Consider the following 14,202-nt stretch of genomic DNA (forward strand, 5'->3'; position numbering starts at 1 on the left):
CAGATCTTAATTTCATTGTTTATTATTCCATCACATTTGCTTAAAAAAAAAAGAAACAGAAAATCCTCCTAACATTTTAAGCTATTGAACTCACCAAGTTCACCATTCTTTCTCTTGCAATACCAACCTCCTCTTCTACATCAACACCAGAAAGAGCTTTTTTTATGATTCAGACCTACTGAGCAGAAATGGCTACCTGTAAGTGCTTTTTTTGTCCATTATGAGTACCCCATAAACAGGAAGTATTTTTGGTATGGTGGTTTCTCTGAAAATTACATTTATTTTTAAACATTGGTTTGAGGAAGTTTTTTAATGACTCTCTTTCTGTACTTGTCAGGCCACTTTGAAGTCTGGTGATCTTGGGGCCACTGCTGGAGAAATTGAACAGCTGATCAAAAAACATGAGGCCTTTGAAAAGCTTCTCTATTCCCAGGATGAAAAGGTATGTGGTTACTGAATACTGTTTTTATTAAACAAGCAAGAGAAAAACAACCTAATGTAAAGAGGATATTCCACATGCTCACACAGTCATTTTGTGAATTATGGAGAAAACATTCTATTTCCTTAGTTTTTAGTCACAAAATAAAACTGGAGAACAAGTAGAGGGTAGGAAAATAAGTTCAGAGAGTGCTTGTTTTATACATTTTTATTTTACACTAATTTAAAAAATGCAGAGACTGCCTTTGGTTTAAAGTAAATCTGTTGTAAAAAGATAAAACCCAAACTCTGTCCCAACTGATTGAATTTTCCATACAACAATTTTCCCAGATATCAAAGGGGTGTTTGGTAACACCATGGCTAACTTGATGGCATCTATAACTTGGCACTAGGGATTATGTTTGGGTTCACTGCGCCAATCGCAAGCCTTTGGTCAAAATACTTTGCAGGTATGCCCTCAGAAATCAGGGACAACCTGTAATGCAGGGCATAGCTTTTGTCGCTGGTCAGCTAAGTCATGAGGAATGTAAAAGAATGGATAACTGAACCCCCCTTCTATAAATGTGGGGATTTATGGCAGCCATGTTATCACGGTGGGGTTGATTTACTATAGCTGGAGAGTGCAAAATCTGGTGCAGCTGTGCATAGTAGCCAATCAGCTTCTAACTTTAGCTTGTTGATTTAGACTTTGACACAACAAACTGGAAGCTGATTGGTTTCTATCCACAGCTGCACAAGATTTTGCACTCTCGAATTTTAGTAAAAAAACCCATGTGTGTTTGAGTTGTTCAGAAGAGCTTAAAGTTATGTGTAGGGGGGAGATCTTTTTTAATTTTTTAATTTTAATTTTGACTTTGATACATGGCTCCCATGATAGTGCCCGGCTTCCAATTCCTTTCGTGCAAAGAAAACCTGCTTATTAGCCCAACATATGGCCAGAATTGAATAAAAAGATGCACTCCCCATATATGTTGATGGGATTTGACACAAAGCTTGGGAACTTAGAACAAGTTTTGCTAATGTAGCACTGTCCCCTTAAGGACTGCTGGATAATACACTCTCGGGTCCCCCTGGGTTACTGTTAGCAACACTGCCTTTCACAAATTAACACTTTACTTCTTGGCTCAGTCAATGATCAGTCCAGGGGTATGTAGTTGTTTTTGGTGTTTAATTTTAAATAGGGATGGGAGAATGGGAAACTCTAAATTGAACTATTCACAATAGATGAGGACTTCTGTCTGAAGATGCAGCCCGGCTGCAGATTCACCTTGCCACTAGATAAATTCAGGTTAAGTCTCTGTACAGACAACGTAATAGGGTAGATTATCTTCAGGATACCCATCTAGTATCCCCTTTTACTTGACACACTGACACCCGTCCTCTGACTATCCTACACCGGGGTGGCCCCCCTTAGGTCAGGCCCATAGACACCATTCCCTGTATTCACAATACTGTTTTTTGAGGGTCTCCAGTGTCTCTACCCCTCCAGTCAGTTCTTCTGGACCTCTGGGTTCAGTTCCTTTCCTCTGGTCCCCAAGCCGACTGCCTGTGACCACGTGTCACTGCTACAGAGGAGGAGACCCTCCCTCCAGGACTCTGCTCACCAGCCAAAGACCCCACAGCACATGTGCTCCTGGCTTTTATACAGTATCCCATAATGCACTGAGACAGCCAATCTCTACCAATCACTGGGACTGTATCCAAACCTGTGTACTCATTGGTCAGGTTTCCTCCCACTGTCCAACATGCCTCCCTATTGGACCAGTGTGAAACACTATCTAGACCCAATGAATCACACACTGAGCACACAGAGCAGACCTAACTCACAGATCCTGCTCTTGGGTGGGCAGAAAGCAATATGGATTTCCCTGCTGCTCCTCTGATAGGCAGACAAAGCCAAAACTATACTCTCTCACTAGCACCTTCCTAGGAGGGTGCTACACTAACGTGTTGGTGAACCTAATCGAGGCATATTCACTTATCCATAGTTAGCATGTGATGTAATCAATTTGATTCTTGCTTGCAATAATACAACACTATAGAACAATTATTGAAAAGCTACTTAAATGTGTTTCCCAGATTGTTCTTCAGAACTGTAAAAGTAAAGGCGAAAGTTTTTTTTTTTTTTGGGGTATTTTTTTTTTTTTGGGCCCATTTTGGGGTAAGAAGGGTATCACTAAAAATCCTTGTCAGGGGTTGTCATCTGTGTCCCAGTTGTGAGATTTCCCTTCAGTTCTTGATCTGTAGACATGTCAAGAAATGAAGAGGAATCTGTTCAAAGTGAGGGAAATTCTCTCTTAGACAGTTGTCCCTGAAACAGATGCTCCCTTTGAAAGACTTCCCCTCAGATGCCATTAGGGGCTGGAGTTCTGATGAGGGCTAGGGGGGGCAGAGTTTCCAGTGAGGGCTGGGGGACCAGGAGAGGCTGACGAGGGCCAGGATGACTGGAGTTCCAGTGAGGGCCAGGGAGACAGAGATCTGACAAGGGCCTGGAGGAGCTGGGGAAGTAAGAGTTCAGGAGAGCGCCTGGGGGTGAAGTTCCAGCAAGTGTACCACTGAGGGCCAAGACGGACCGGTTAATCAGTAAGGGCCAGAGGGGGTCAGAGTTCTGGGAAAGGTCCGATAAGGCCAGAAGGGGCTGGCATTAAAGAAAGGGCTAAAGTTCCAGGAAGGCCAGGCCCGGATGGGGCAGAGATTTGTGGAGGGCCAGAGTTCTAGGGAGGACCACAGGGGTTTGGAGTTTTGGGGAGGGCCACAGGGGGCTGGAGTGGACGAGAGTTCTTGAGAGGGCCAGAGGGGGCTGGAGAGGGCCAGAGAGTGCTGGGAAGGGCCAAAGTTCTAGGGAGGGTTAGAGAGGGCAGAAGAGGGCCAGAGTTTTGGGAAGGGTCTGGCCAATGTCACCAGGACTAAAACTATGTTTTAGTCTGGGTTATGTGTCAAAAATATATGGTTTTATAGTCTTGTGAATATTTTTTAGATAATTGTAATAAAGATTTTACCTTGCTGGTATGCTTTGATGGTACCACAAAAAAATATTTTATAAATATTGTGATGGCCTACTAACTTAGAACAGTTTGATCCTCTTTTACTATTCTGTATGACATTTGTTTTTACACATATGTTCTTGAGGGTAATCCAGTTATATGTTATTACTGGCTATTGTAGGTGGCATTGCTGCAAGAACAAGCAGACAGAATTCAAGAAGTGAGTAGAAAAGAGGAAGGAAGACAGGTGCAGTACAAACTGAAATCTGTCATAGATCGGAGGGACAAGGTGAAGCAACTTAGCAAGGTCCGTGGGGAAGAGTTGCAGATCGCATTCCTGCTCGCTACCTTCTACCAGAACTTCACAGAGGTAATACAGCATGTTACATTTAGGAATAGCTTCACACTGCTTTATACGTTTAAATTGCTTATACTAATTGCTTATAGTAATCTATTTGTATTATTGCCTTCAACTTGCAGGCACAGTATTGGATTAATGAGCGCATGCAGAAGCTGGATGATGAAGCCTACCAGGGATCCCAGGACCTGCAAAGTAAATTGAAACTGCTGCAAAAACATCAGGTGTTTGAGGCTGAGATCCTGGCTCATGAAGCGAACATTCAGACTGTTATTCAGGTAATGAACTACCAGGGTCTTTCTGCAATAGTAGCAGTGTCAGCCTTTAGCAAAGTCTACCAACAGTGATGGTGAAAGAATTCCACCAAGGGATTGGGGAGGAGAGCTGTCTTCTGCACTTATGTAGGGATTGCAACTGGCTAATATCTTGCATCCCAGCATTTCCCCCTTATTGGCTGTAGTATTGGTCATTTTGCCAAGGAGAGGAGATCCTTAGTAGTATACTATGTTAATAAACCTAGGTGGAGCAGGTTGAGTATAAGGATTTTTGGTGTAGCTCTTTAGCATAAGGGAGTCATAGAACAGCCCACTTCCATGTAGGCTTAATGAGTGCAGCAACTCATTTTATTTTTCTCCCTGCACTATTCTGGATTCTGTGTTACGACAACAATTGCTGCATTTGCATAACTGTATGTATATATTTTTATAGTTGATTTGCTATTTTCCCTTCATGACACACATCATTTGGGCTCTTTGTTGTATGGGGGTTGGATAGATTAAATTCTTGTAAAGGCAGATTGTTCTTTGGGCATTACCATCTATTACGATGATGCTATGTGTTAAATCTGGAGGAAGAAGAATGGAAAGTTTTCAACTATTCCTTGTTAATAGGTTTTTAGTTCAGTAACAGAAAAATGATAGCTGGTTGGTTACTGTAATAAACGCCTTGATTTCCATGACCTGAAGGTTTCTGGTCCTGTGACCACTTACTGTATTTAGGGGCAGTTTGGGATACTTTCAGGTTAAGGGGGTGGCCAGTGGGTGGCAGACTTGCAGTAACAGATGGAAGCTCATATTAAATGATGCAGCGCAATTAATACATCTCAGGCACCAAAATTCTGAAAATGGCTATGTGTAACTTGCTCTGGGATTTATATTATTGTTGTTTATTTGCAGACAGGGAACTCACTGCTGACTTCTCAACACCCAAAGTATTCTGATATACATAGAAAAAGTCGTATGCTCCAGGATGAATGGGAAAAACTGAAGAAAGCAGTAGCTGCTCGTGGCAAAATGCTGGAGGACAAGAGGGACCTGTTAGAGTTCCTGCAGAAGGTAGACCAGGTGGAGGCCTGGATCCGAGAGAAGGTGAGCTTGTTATTGTTCCTCCACAGTGTTACTACATGTATCTCACTCTGATTTTCTGTGTCTGACTTCCTAATTTGTGAATTCTGTATACGGTATATACATATACTGTGTGTTGACTCGTTGTATTTTACTTTTCAGGAAGTGATGATCAATGTCGGAGATCTTGGAGAAGACTATGAACACTGTCTGCAGCTTACAAGGAAATTGAATGAATTTCGTGGAGCTGGATCTGGGGTATTAAAGACTTGGTTTTCTGTTTTTTTTTTTAGTTTTTTTATCCCTTAATCTAATGGGACTTTTCTTGACTCTGTAGCTACTAATTAGTCCAATTCTTACTGGTTGAGCAGATAGCCAAAGTACACAAAACTTTTAAAGTAACCATAAGATTAAAATAAAAAAATAAAATAGCACTTACCTACTCTGTGCAAGGGTATTGCAAAGAAATGTCACTTTCATCCTCTGTTGGCTATTTCTTCCAAGACAAAAAGTTAGGGGAAATCCAAAATCTACAATTGGCACCAGACCAAAAGATGAATGGAAATCTTCCAATGTGGATACCTGTCCTCTCACATTATAGAAGTTTCCTGATGCTTTTGGGGACAAGAAATTAAGTGGAATCTTCCTGAAGGCACACAGTGACAAAAAGTGACAAACTTTAACTCTTAGCTATATCCAGAGGTAAAGAATAAGTAAAAAAGTTTTCACTATAAATCCACTTTAAAGTGGTGAATTCTAATGAACTGAGTGTAGGGATATTTTCCAGCAAGCCCCCACTACCGAATAACAATTAAGTGGAAGTAAAGGCAAAACCTAACTAAGGCCGGCCATACATGGGTCAAATTCAAATAGAATTTTCTTTCGAAAATCATATCCAGAAAATGTTTGTTCAAATTTCGCACCATTAGTGGGCCTCAGCAATTGCTGGTTTCTGGGCTATGATCGAATTTGAGTGATCGGGCATGTTGGAAATTTTTTGAATAACAATTTTCAAAATCAATGATGGGAGAATCATGTGAGAAATATAATCAAAAAAATGCGCATGAGCTCAAGAAAAGAAAATTCCCAAAAAGAAAACAACATTCCCGGCCATGAAAATTCTTTTCTGTAGCAACATGTGGTGAAATTGAAGGCTTGATTGATCACATTTTGAAATCAATGGTGGCACCATCAGATCACAAAATGCACTAAATGTATGATTTTTGAAAGAAAATGTTTGGAATTCAACCCATGTATGGCCTGCATAACTCTAAACCTACTCTCAGCCACATTCTAAGTTTAATCTATCTAGCCCTGTAAATAAAAAAATCACTATACTTACCTGTTCTGCAGCCAGTCCGGTCCCCAGTGACGCCCTCTGTGTGCACGAGAAAGCCAACAATGGGTGGGAAATGCCTGGGAAGTGACGTTACTCATAGACTTACTATGTGGCTTCCGTTCTCTGCTGCCTCCTCTGCTCACATGCAACTCAAATGTTAACTAATAGTTGGTGGAGTTGCTTGTTATTTCCTTGGAATGTTTTCCAATAATTAGATACATGATTTTGTGCTATGCAAATGACAATAAGTAAATATAATATATCATATAATTTTCATTGATACCCATTGATGTGATCCTAGCTCCCTGATCCTATATATGTATTTATTATAAATAAAACTTAGGTATTTCTAGTTAAACTTACCTGAGCATTATCATTGGTTGGGAACTACTGCGTGTTTTTGTGTTTAAACTTCTGTCTTTTTTTGTAGCAAGAGACAGTGGATGATGCCCACATAAAAGCTATTAATGCTTTGGCCACCAAGCTGGAGAGACAGAACCAGGAAGAAGTGAAGACCATATCTCAGAGGAAGAAACAGCTGAATGATAAGTACGTGATCTGTCCTGCCATCATGAACATATCCTCCTCACACTACATTATTAAGGGGTGAACCCTGCTTACTAAATGTTTGGCATTGGAAATCCAATATAATACACAAAATCTGGGCTCATCAGCTCCCGTGTATTATAAATAATACTTATTTATCACATTGTTTTAAAGGGTTAGTTCAACTTTACTTAAAAAAAACTTCCTATGCAGGTAAGGGGTGCCTGTAGGTAAAACCAAACAGTGCAGTTTTGTAGGTGTAGGCCTATAGCATCAAGGCAAGACAGGATAGTGCGATCTTTAGGAGTTTTTTGTCTAGGGTTCTGGAGATACATTAGTGGCCTACACCTATAGCAAGGGCATTATTTAACTTTGGTCAAAGCTGGACAGCTTGTTTTTATCTACAGGTGCCCCTTACTGCATAGGCAGTTTGTTGGTAAAGGTGAACTAACCTTTTAAGGAAAAATGCTCTGTTTTCTCTTACACATCAGTTATATTTAAAGAGAATCAAGCATAGTTGGGTTTATGGAACAATCTGAATATATTCTCGCAATATTAGTACTATGTAGTCTAATTCATTAAAGCTTGAGTGCCTGCTGTCAGAGATCACCTGTTGGTTCCCTGTCCAATTAACATCTGACCAGACCTTAGACTTTATAATGGAGCCCTATGATTGACTGCTTCCTGCTTACAATCTGTTTAATATTATTGCTCAGCATGGTACCAGGAACCTTAATTTTGTATGAGAGTTTTTGAATGTTTTTACCCACCAAAGGCGGGGATCTTGTAATCCCTCTGTTCCAATCAGTTGCAGTGTTGCAAAGGCTGCTAATATGTTGGAGAGGAAAAATATCTGCTTTAGAGGCAGTTGTCTCAGTTGTCTCTTAAAGAAGAAAAACGATCCCCTGTTAGTTGTGGTCTTTTGTTTACCGACTGGACGGTAACGTCCTCCGTGGCTTGGAGAGATGGCTTGGAAACATTCAAAAACCCTCATACAAAATTAAGGTTCCTTATCTATACACAACTAGAGGTTGATATGGCATTCCCCGTTTTAACTGGATGGCAAGATTAAAACTCTCTGGAGGTGCTGAAACTTGAGGGCAACCTCTTTTGAATTATTTTATATTCTTGGGATTCATCGCAACAGGTTAAGAAAATCCATAATGATTTACACCTGACTCTAGCTTTCGGATCTGGGAAATTAGGTGCATCCCCAGGGGGGAAATTCCATGGGGTGCGAACTTTGCAGGAGCGGATTCAAATTCCCTGAGGAAGACTTGTGTATTTGATATTTTCGAAACACGTTGGATTTGCCAACACTCCTCAAACAGTATTATGTATAATATGCACCTATGATTGCGATGTACCATTCTATATAGTTATATGTTCAAACACTGTATGGAATACCTGTTGATATGATCATGTCTTAAGAAATTATACCTGAATCCAATAAATCAAAATATTTTAGTTAAAATACTTTTTTAGAGATATTTCATTGTTACCCTTAAAGTCCAACAAGGAAGGGGGTTTTTGCTTCAAAACGTAAGTCTTTAGTATGCTGACCTTTAAATGGCTGTATCTTCCCTGTTAGCATGATGACGTGAAAATACATTGTTTGCCCTATTGGCTTTAATACCAGAGCAGTTGCTGAAAGTGAGATTGGTTTGAAACATATGTATGATGATATAACTTGGATATGTTGTTTTGCTTTAGGTGGAATAGTTTCCACGGTGACCTAAATAAATATCGCAAGGCATTAGAAGGAGCCCTGGAGATTCACGCCTTGATCCGTGAAATTGATGACATTAACGAAAGAATGAGTGAAAAGGTACAGGAGGAAAGTATGACAAGTGGGATTACAGAGTGGGGAAAACTTTACATGGGGAGTCAAAGAGATATTCTGCTGCTACCACACAATGCAATGCCTCTAAAATGTGAAGTCTAATTACCTGTCAGTTGTAGTAATATTTTACCATGGGAAATCATTTCAGTTATTTCAAGCATGCTTAGTTTAAATAGGGAGGGGGGGAGAGAACATTCTCTGTATTGTGGTCATATTTGAACATAAAACTGCTGTTCAGTCAGGTCATTCAGGACATAGTGGGGAAACATGGGCTTGCCGCTAGAAACTGAGTCAGTATAGATATTAAGATAAAGACAAGGGGGTGTGATTATTATAGCCAGTATTTTTATTTCCATTTAACCTTAAGCTAGAAAGTTGGAATCTGGTTGTTATAAGCAACGCAAATATAATTCTTCCATTTTTTGCAGATCAGTCTTCATGTGCGTCTCTAAAGCCCTGTTCACATCTGCACATTTTAGATGCCATGTGGGTACATTAATGAATGGGCTGCTGGACACATCTTTGATGTAGTTTCTAGAAAAATGTGCATTAACTAGAGGTCAATGCTAATATCTGTAAAACTCTAAGTGTTCGTTCACCTTTACCAAAAAAATGCCTTGTTGCTAGGACGTTGCTAAGACACTCCCAGTCATTACTGCTTACCCCCACCATCACAGAAGTGAGCCTGCACATATGTAGTCCACTATCATCTCTGTTGCAGCATCGCTGAGCTCAGATCTGCTGCAAAAAGGGGAGAGAGAGCACATGCGAGGGGATTTAAATTGGCTGAGGTTGTCTTAGCAATGTCCTAGCAACAAAGCAGGACAGGATGATGCCATCTCTGGGGAGTTTTCAACCAGGATTTTGTAGTTATGTAAATGACTTACAATCCACAAAAAAGTGCCAGCACATTGGTATTGTCAGGGACCATGAACCAGGCAAAGACAGAAAATACAGTTAAAATCACACCTTTAATGTAATAGTAAAAATAATACAGATCAGGAACATAGTCAAAAACAGAAGCCAAGATTAGGATTAGGAAGCCAGGAGTCAGCGTTGTCAAAAGCCAAAAATCAGGATTAGGAACCAGAAGAATTGTTAGCCAGGCAAGGTCATAGCAGGAACACAGCAGAGACACACTGGCGATGTTGACCATATGAAGGCCCGGAGGGAATGAGCAAGGCAGTTTAAATAGCAAAAAGGGGCTGGCTGCAGGCTGGACTAATGAGGCAGGTAATGGAAACTAGGTGAGTCACTGTGGAAACAATGAGTGGCTGGAAATTGACAGACAGCTGAGCAGCCTTGAGCACTGAGACTAGAGCTGCTAGAAGCCCAGCCTTGAAAGGTATAACTCAGCTAAGTGGTTATTTTTTAATAAAGACCGTGAAGTACAGAGAATGGAAAACCAACGTGTTTTGGCTGTTCAGGCCTTAATCATAGCCATGATTAAGGTATAAATGGCTGAAACGCATTGACTTTCCATTTGCTGTATTTTACTGTCTTTAATAACAAAATACCCGCTTTGCTGATTAATACTGATGTGTCTGCACTTTTTTATGGATTGTGCTGCAGTGGGGTTCCAGAGACTGTAGAGCAAAGGCACCAGGTTATGAAGCCTTCTTTGGATTGCAGTGGAGGCTGCAGTGCTATCCAAGTTGGTTCCACGTAAGTGATCTACACCTATAGCAAGGGCATTATTTAATTTGGTCAAAGCTGCCCAGTTTGTTTTTATCTACAGATGCCGTTTACCTACATAGGCAGTTTTCTTGGTAAAGGTAAACTAACCCTTAAAAGATATGAACTGGGCAAAAAGGTGCATTGTATTAGGTTGTGTTAAAGAAATGCTACTTGCAACATATTTGGTGTGGTCCCCTGCAAAATATCATCTCCATAGAGATGAATGATAATGCATGTAAATTGCACCACACTGAAACTGCACCCTGTACAATATATTGACTTCTACAAAGAATTTTTTTTTGCCCCAATAGATGCACTTCTGATTGCTGAAGAAGCTACAGTTGTTGTACTCCACCTTTATACTCTAGTGCAGGGATTCCCAAACTACGGCCCTGCAGCTGTTGCAGAACTACACATCCCATGAGGCATTGTAAAACCCTGACATTCATATACATAACTAGGCATGATGGGAATTGTAGTTCCTGAACAACTGGAGGGCCGTAGTTTGGGAATCCCTGCTCTAGTGAAATCACTCTGGGAGGTCATAAAGCCCAACCAAGCTTTAAGTTTAAATCAGCAAAATACGTTATACAGATGTACCCAAACCAAAAGTTATTTAAAATATTAAAAAGCAGGCAGAGTAGAAAATCCTGCCCTCTGACAGCATGAAGGGTCCTTGCTCTCTGTGTGGAAGCTGTGGGCTCTATGCAGACATTTGATACCCCTCTTTCCCGCTTAGTCAGAACTATAGCTTGGCAGTCAGGTGTTGGACCTCTGCAGAGAGACCACTGCTTCCACATATAGAGCAAGGGTCCTTTTCTACTTAGGCTGTGGCTGCTTTTAAAAAAAAAAAAAGATGTATGACTTTACAGACCCGGGATGTATTTAGAAGTGATGGGCCCAACACCCCCCTGTTCGGTTTGCACCAGAACATCACGAACAGGGAAAAAGTTCTAGCGAAAATGCAAACTCTATTAAAGTCTATGGGACACGAACATAAAAATCAAAAGTCCTCATTTTAAAGGCTTATATGCAAGTTATTGCCATAAAAAGTGTATGGGGACCTGGGTACCGCCATAGGGGACATATATCAATGCAAAACATTTTTTTAAAACAATCGTTTTTACAGGAGCAGTGATTTTAATAATGCTTAAAGTGAAACAATAAAAATGAAAAATTATTTTAAATATCGTGCCTGGGGGGTCCCCTTAATGTGTCTGTAAAGTGGCGCATTTGTATGATGTATGTAGCCTGCTGCAGATATTTCTTAAGGAAAAAATGTAATTTAAACTTGCTCGCGGTTGTAATGTATTGTAGGCTCCCGGCAATACAGATAATAAAAATTGAAAAAAATGGCATGGCCTCCCGCACCCCCAGTCCATACCCAGGCCAAAATTGATTAGAAAAATGGCGTGGGGTCCCCTCCAAAATCCATACCAGACCCTTATCTGAGCAAGCAGCCTGGCTGACCAGGATGAGGGGACAGACGAGTGAGGGTCCCCCCCCTCCTGAAACATACCAGGCTGCTTGCCCTTAACATTGTGAGGGTGCTTTGGTGTGCCTCCCAAAGCACCTTGCCCCCATGTTAATGGGGACAAGGGCCTCTTCCGGACAACCCTGGGCTATGGTTGTCGAGGTCTGCGGGTGGGGGGCTTATCGGAATCTGGAAGCCCCCTTTAACAAGGGGGCCCCCAGATCCCAGGCCCCCAATGTGAATGGATATCGGATACATCATACCCCTACTTATTCACCAAAAAAGTGTATATTACATTTATTTGTAAAAAAAATAAACACAAAAGCCAGTTTTTGACAAGTCCTTTATTAAAAATAAAAATAATGTCACGTGACGTCAGAAGGGGTGGTGATGTAACTGGGTGTCCCCGCTACTTACCTATAAAAGAGCTGTCATGGTTAAGGCGGCTCATTAGCCAGGAGGCATGTGAAGAGGCGGGAGCTTCTTTTTTTTTTGCACATTTTTTGGGTGCAGTGGGTGACATGATTGACGATCGACTTACATCGGGGGACACTATTTTTTTATTTTTTAAGGACTTGTCAAAAACTGGCTTTTGTGTTTATTTTTGTGTACACTTTTTTGGGGAATGGGTAGGGGTATGATGTACCTGATATCCATTCACATAGGGGGGCCCGGATCTGGGGCCTCCTTGTTAAAGGGGGCTTCCAGATTCCAATAAGCCCCCCACCCGCAGACCCCGACAACCACAGCCCAGGGTTGTCTGGAAGAGGCCCTTGTCCCCATCAACATGGGTGCAAGGTGCTTTGAGGGGCACCCCAAAGCACCCTCCCCATGTTGAGAGAAAGCGGCCTGGTATGGTTCAGGAGGGGGGGGACGCTCGCTCATCCCCCCCCCCCATTCTGGCCAGCCAGGCTGCTTGCTCAGATAAGGGTCTGGTATGCTTTTTCTTTTTTCAATTTTGTCATGGAGTTTCCCTAAAAAACTGTACCAGACCCAAAGGGCCTGGCATGGATTTTGGAAGGACCCCACGCCATTTCTGCCTAGACCAATTTTCAACTTTCAGTGCTCATCGGCATCTATGGGAAATCGCGATCAGCTTGACATGGCACTGCTCCCTGTCTTTAACATTGCCGTCTATGGGAAATCTCAGTCAGCTTGATATGGCACTGCTCCCTGTCTTTAACATTGGCGTCCATGGGAAATCTCAGTCAGCTTGGCATGGCACTGCTCACGAACTATAAGTGACAGGGACACAAAACTTGGGGAGCACTGAGAGGGGACCCAGGACTGCAACATAGCCATACATTATAAAAGTGGGGTATGCCTGTTCACTAAACTGACTGCACTAAACTAACTCAACTCACTATCCACTAACTACCTGCCTATCCTCTATTATCATACAATATACATGGCTGCTGTGTAAGCAGCAGCCTTATATAGTGTGGGGCGTGGACTTAGCCCCTGAGCCATGATTGGCTAAAGGCAGCCAATCATGGCTCTGACAGGACACTGTGCTGTGATTGGCCAAAGCATACGGGTCATGTGCATGCTTTGGCCAATTATCAGTATTTATTCACTGCACTAGCGCAGTGCATTATGAACAAATGGGCGCTCAGCGAGAAGTTTGTTCGCCGATGAATGCCCCATTTGTTCATGTGTTCAGCGAACACACAAACAGCTGATGTTCGAGTCAAACTTATCGGTCGACTCGAACATCAAGCCAATTCCTAGTATTTAGCTGATTTAAGCTGAATTTGAGCTTTAAAGTTAGCCTGTCAATAAATAAATAAATAAATAAATAAGGGGTCTGCCTGTTGCCTAGCTGTTTTGCTGATTTTCTGGCTTAGTATGCAAAACAGAGTGAGGCCAAAGGGTCAGCATAACAGCCAGGCACCTAGCATTTTCAGAATAAAAAGTCAATAATAACAGTCTCAATAACAGGTTTATGTTTAAAATGTTGAGCAGAGGCATCCTCCCTCAGGATATGAGGCCCTTTTTCTGAAACACAACTGGCCACCAGTAAGTGTTCTGGTTTAGCAAAGGCTGCATGATTGCTTGCTCTCTTTTAAAAATTCTGGTTCCCTGGCTGTGTCTTCAATACTTTTTAGACAAAGACCTGGAACCAGCATACTGTAAAGGAGTGTTGGACAGGTGTCAGAATTCCTTATCCTATACTTGTTCTGGGTCAGGGACTCAGAAA

General features: G+C 41.6%; 1 protein-coding gene across 1 annotated transcript in view; it reads left to right on the plus strand.

Moving 5' to 3' along the window:
- Positions 1-14,202, plus strand: part of SPTBN5 (spectrin beta, non-erythrocytic 5) — a gene marked incomplete at its 5' end in the record, with an annotated part of 344,281 nt that overhangs the window by 257,322 nt on the left and 72,757 nt on the right. The window contains 7 exons of the mRNA XM_082275221.1: positions 338-442; positions 3,604-3,792; positions 3,903-4,058; positions 4,956-5,147; positions 5,286-5,381; positions 6,893-7,011; positions 8,722-8,836. Of these exons, the coding sequence (XP_082131347.1) occupies positions 338-442; positions 3,604-3,792; positions 3,903-4,058; positions 4,956-5,147; positions 5,286-5,381; positions 6,893-7,011; positions 8,722-8,836 (972 nt within the window). The remainder of the gene's footprint in view (positions 1-337; positions 443-3,603; positions 3,793-3,902; positions 4,059-4,955; positions 5,148-5,285; positions 5,382-6,892; positions 7,012-8,721; positions 8,837-14,202) is intronic.

Source organism: Pelophylax lessonae (genome assembly GCF_965119305.1).
Source record: "Pelophylax lessonae genome assembly, chromosome: 13".
NCBI lineage: Eukaryota > Metazoa > Chordata > Amphibia > Anura > Ranidae > Pelophylax > Pelophylax lessonae.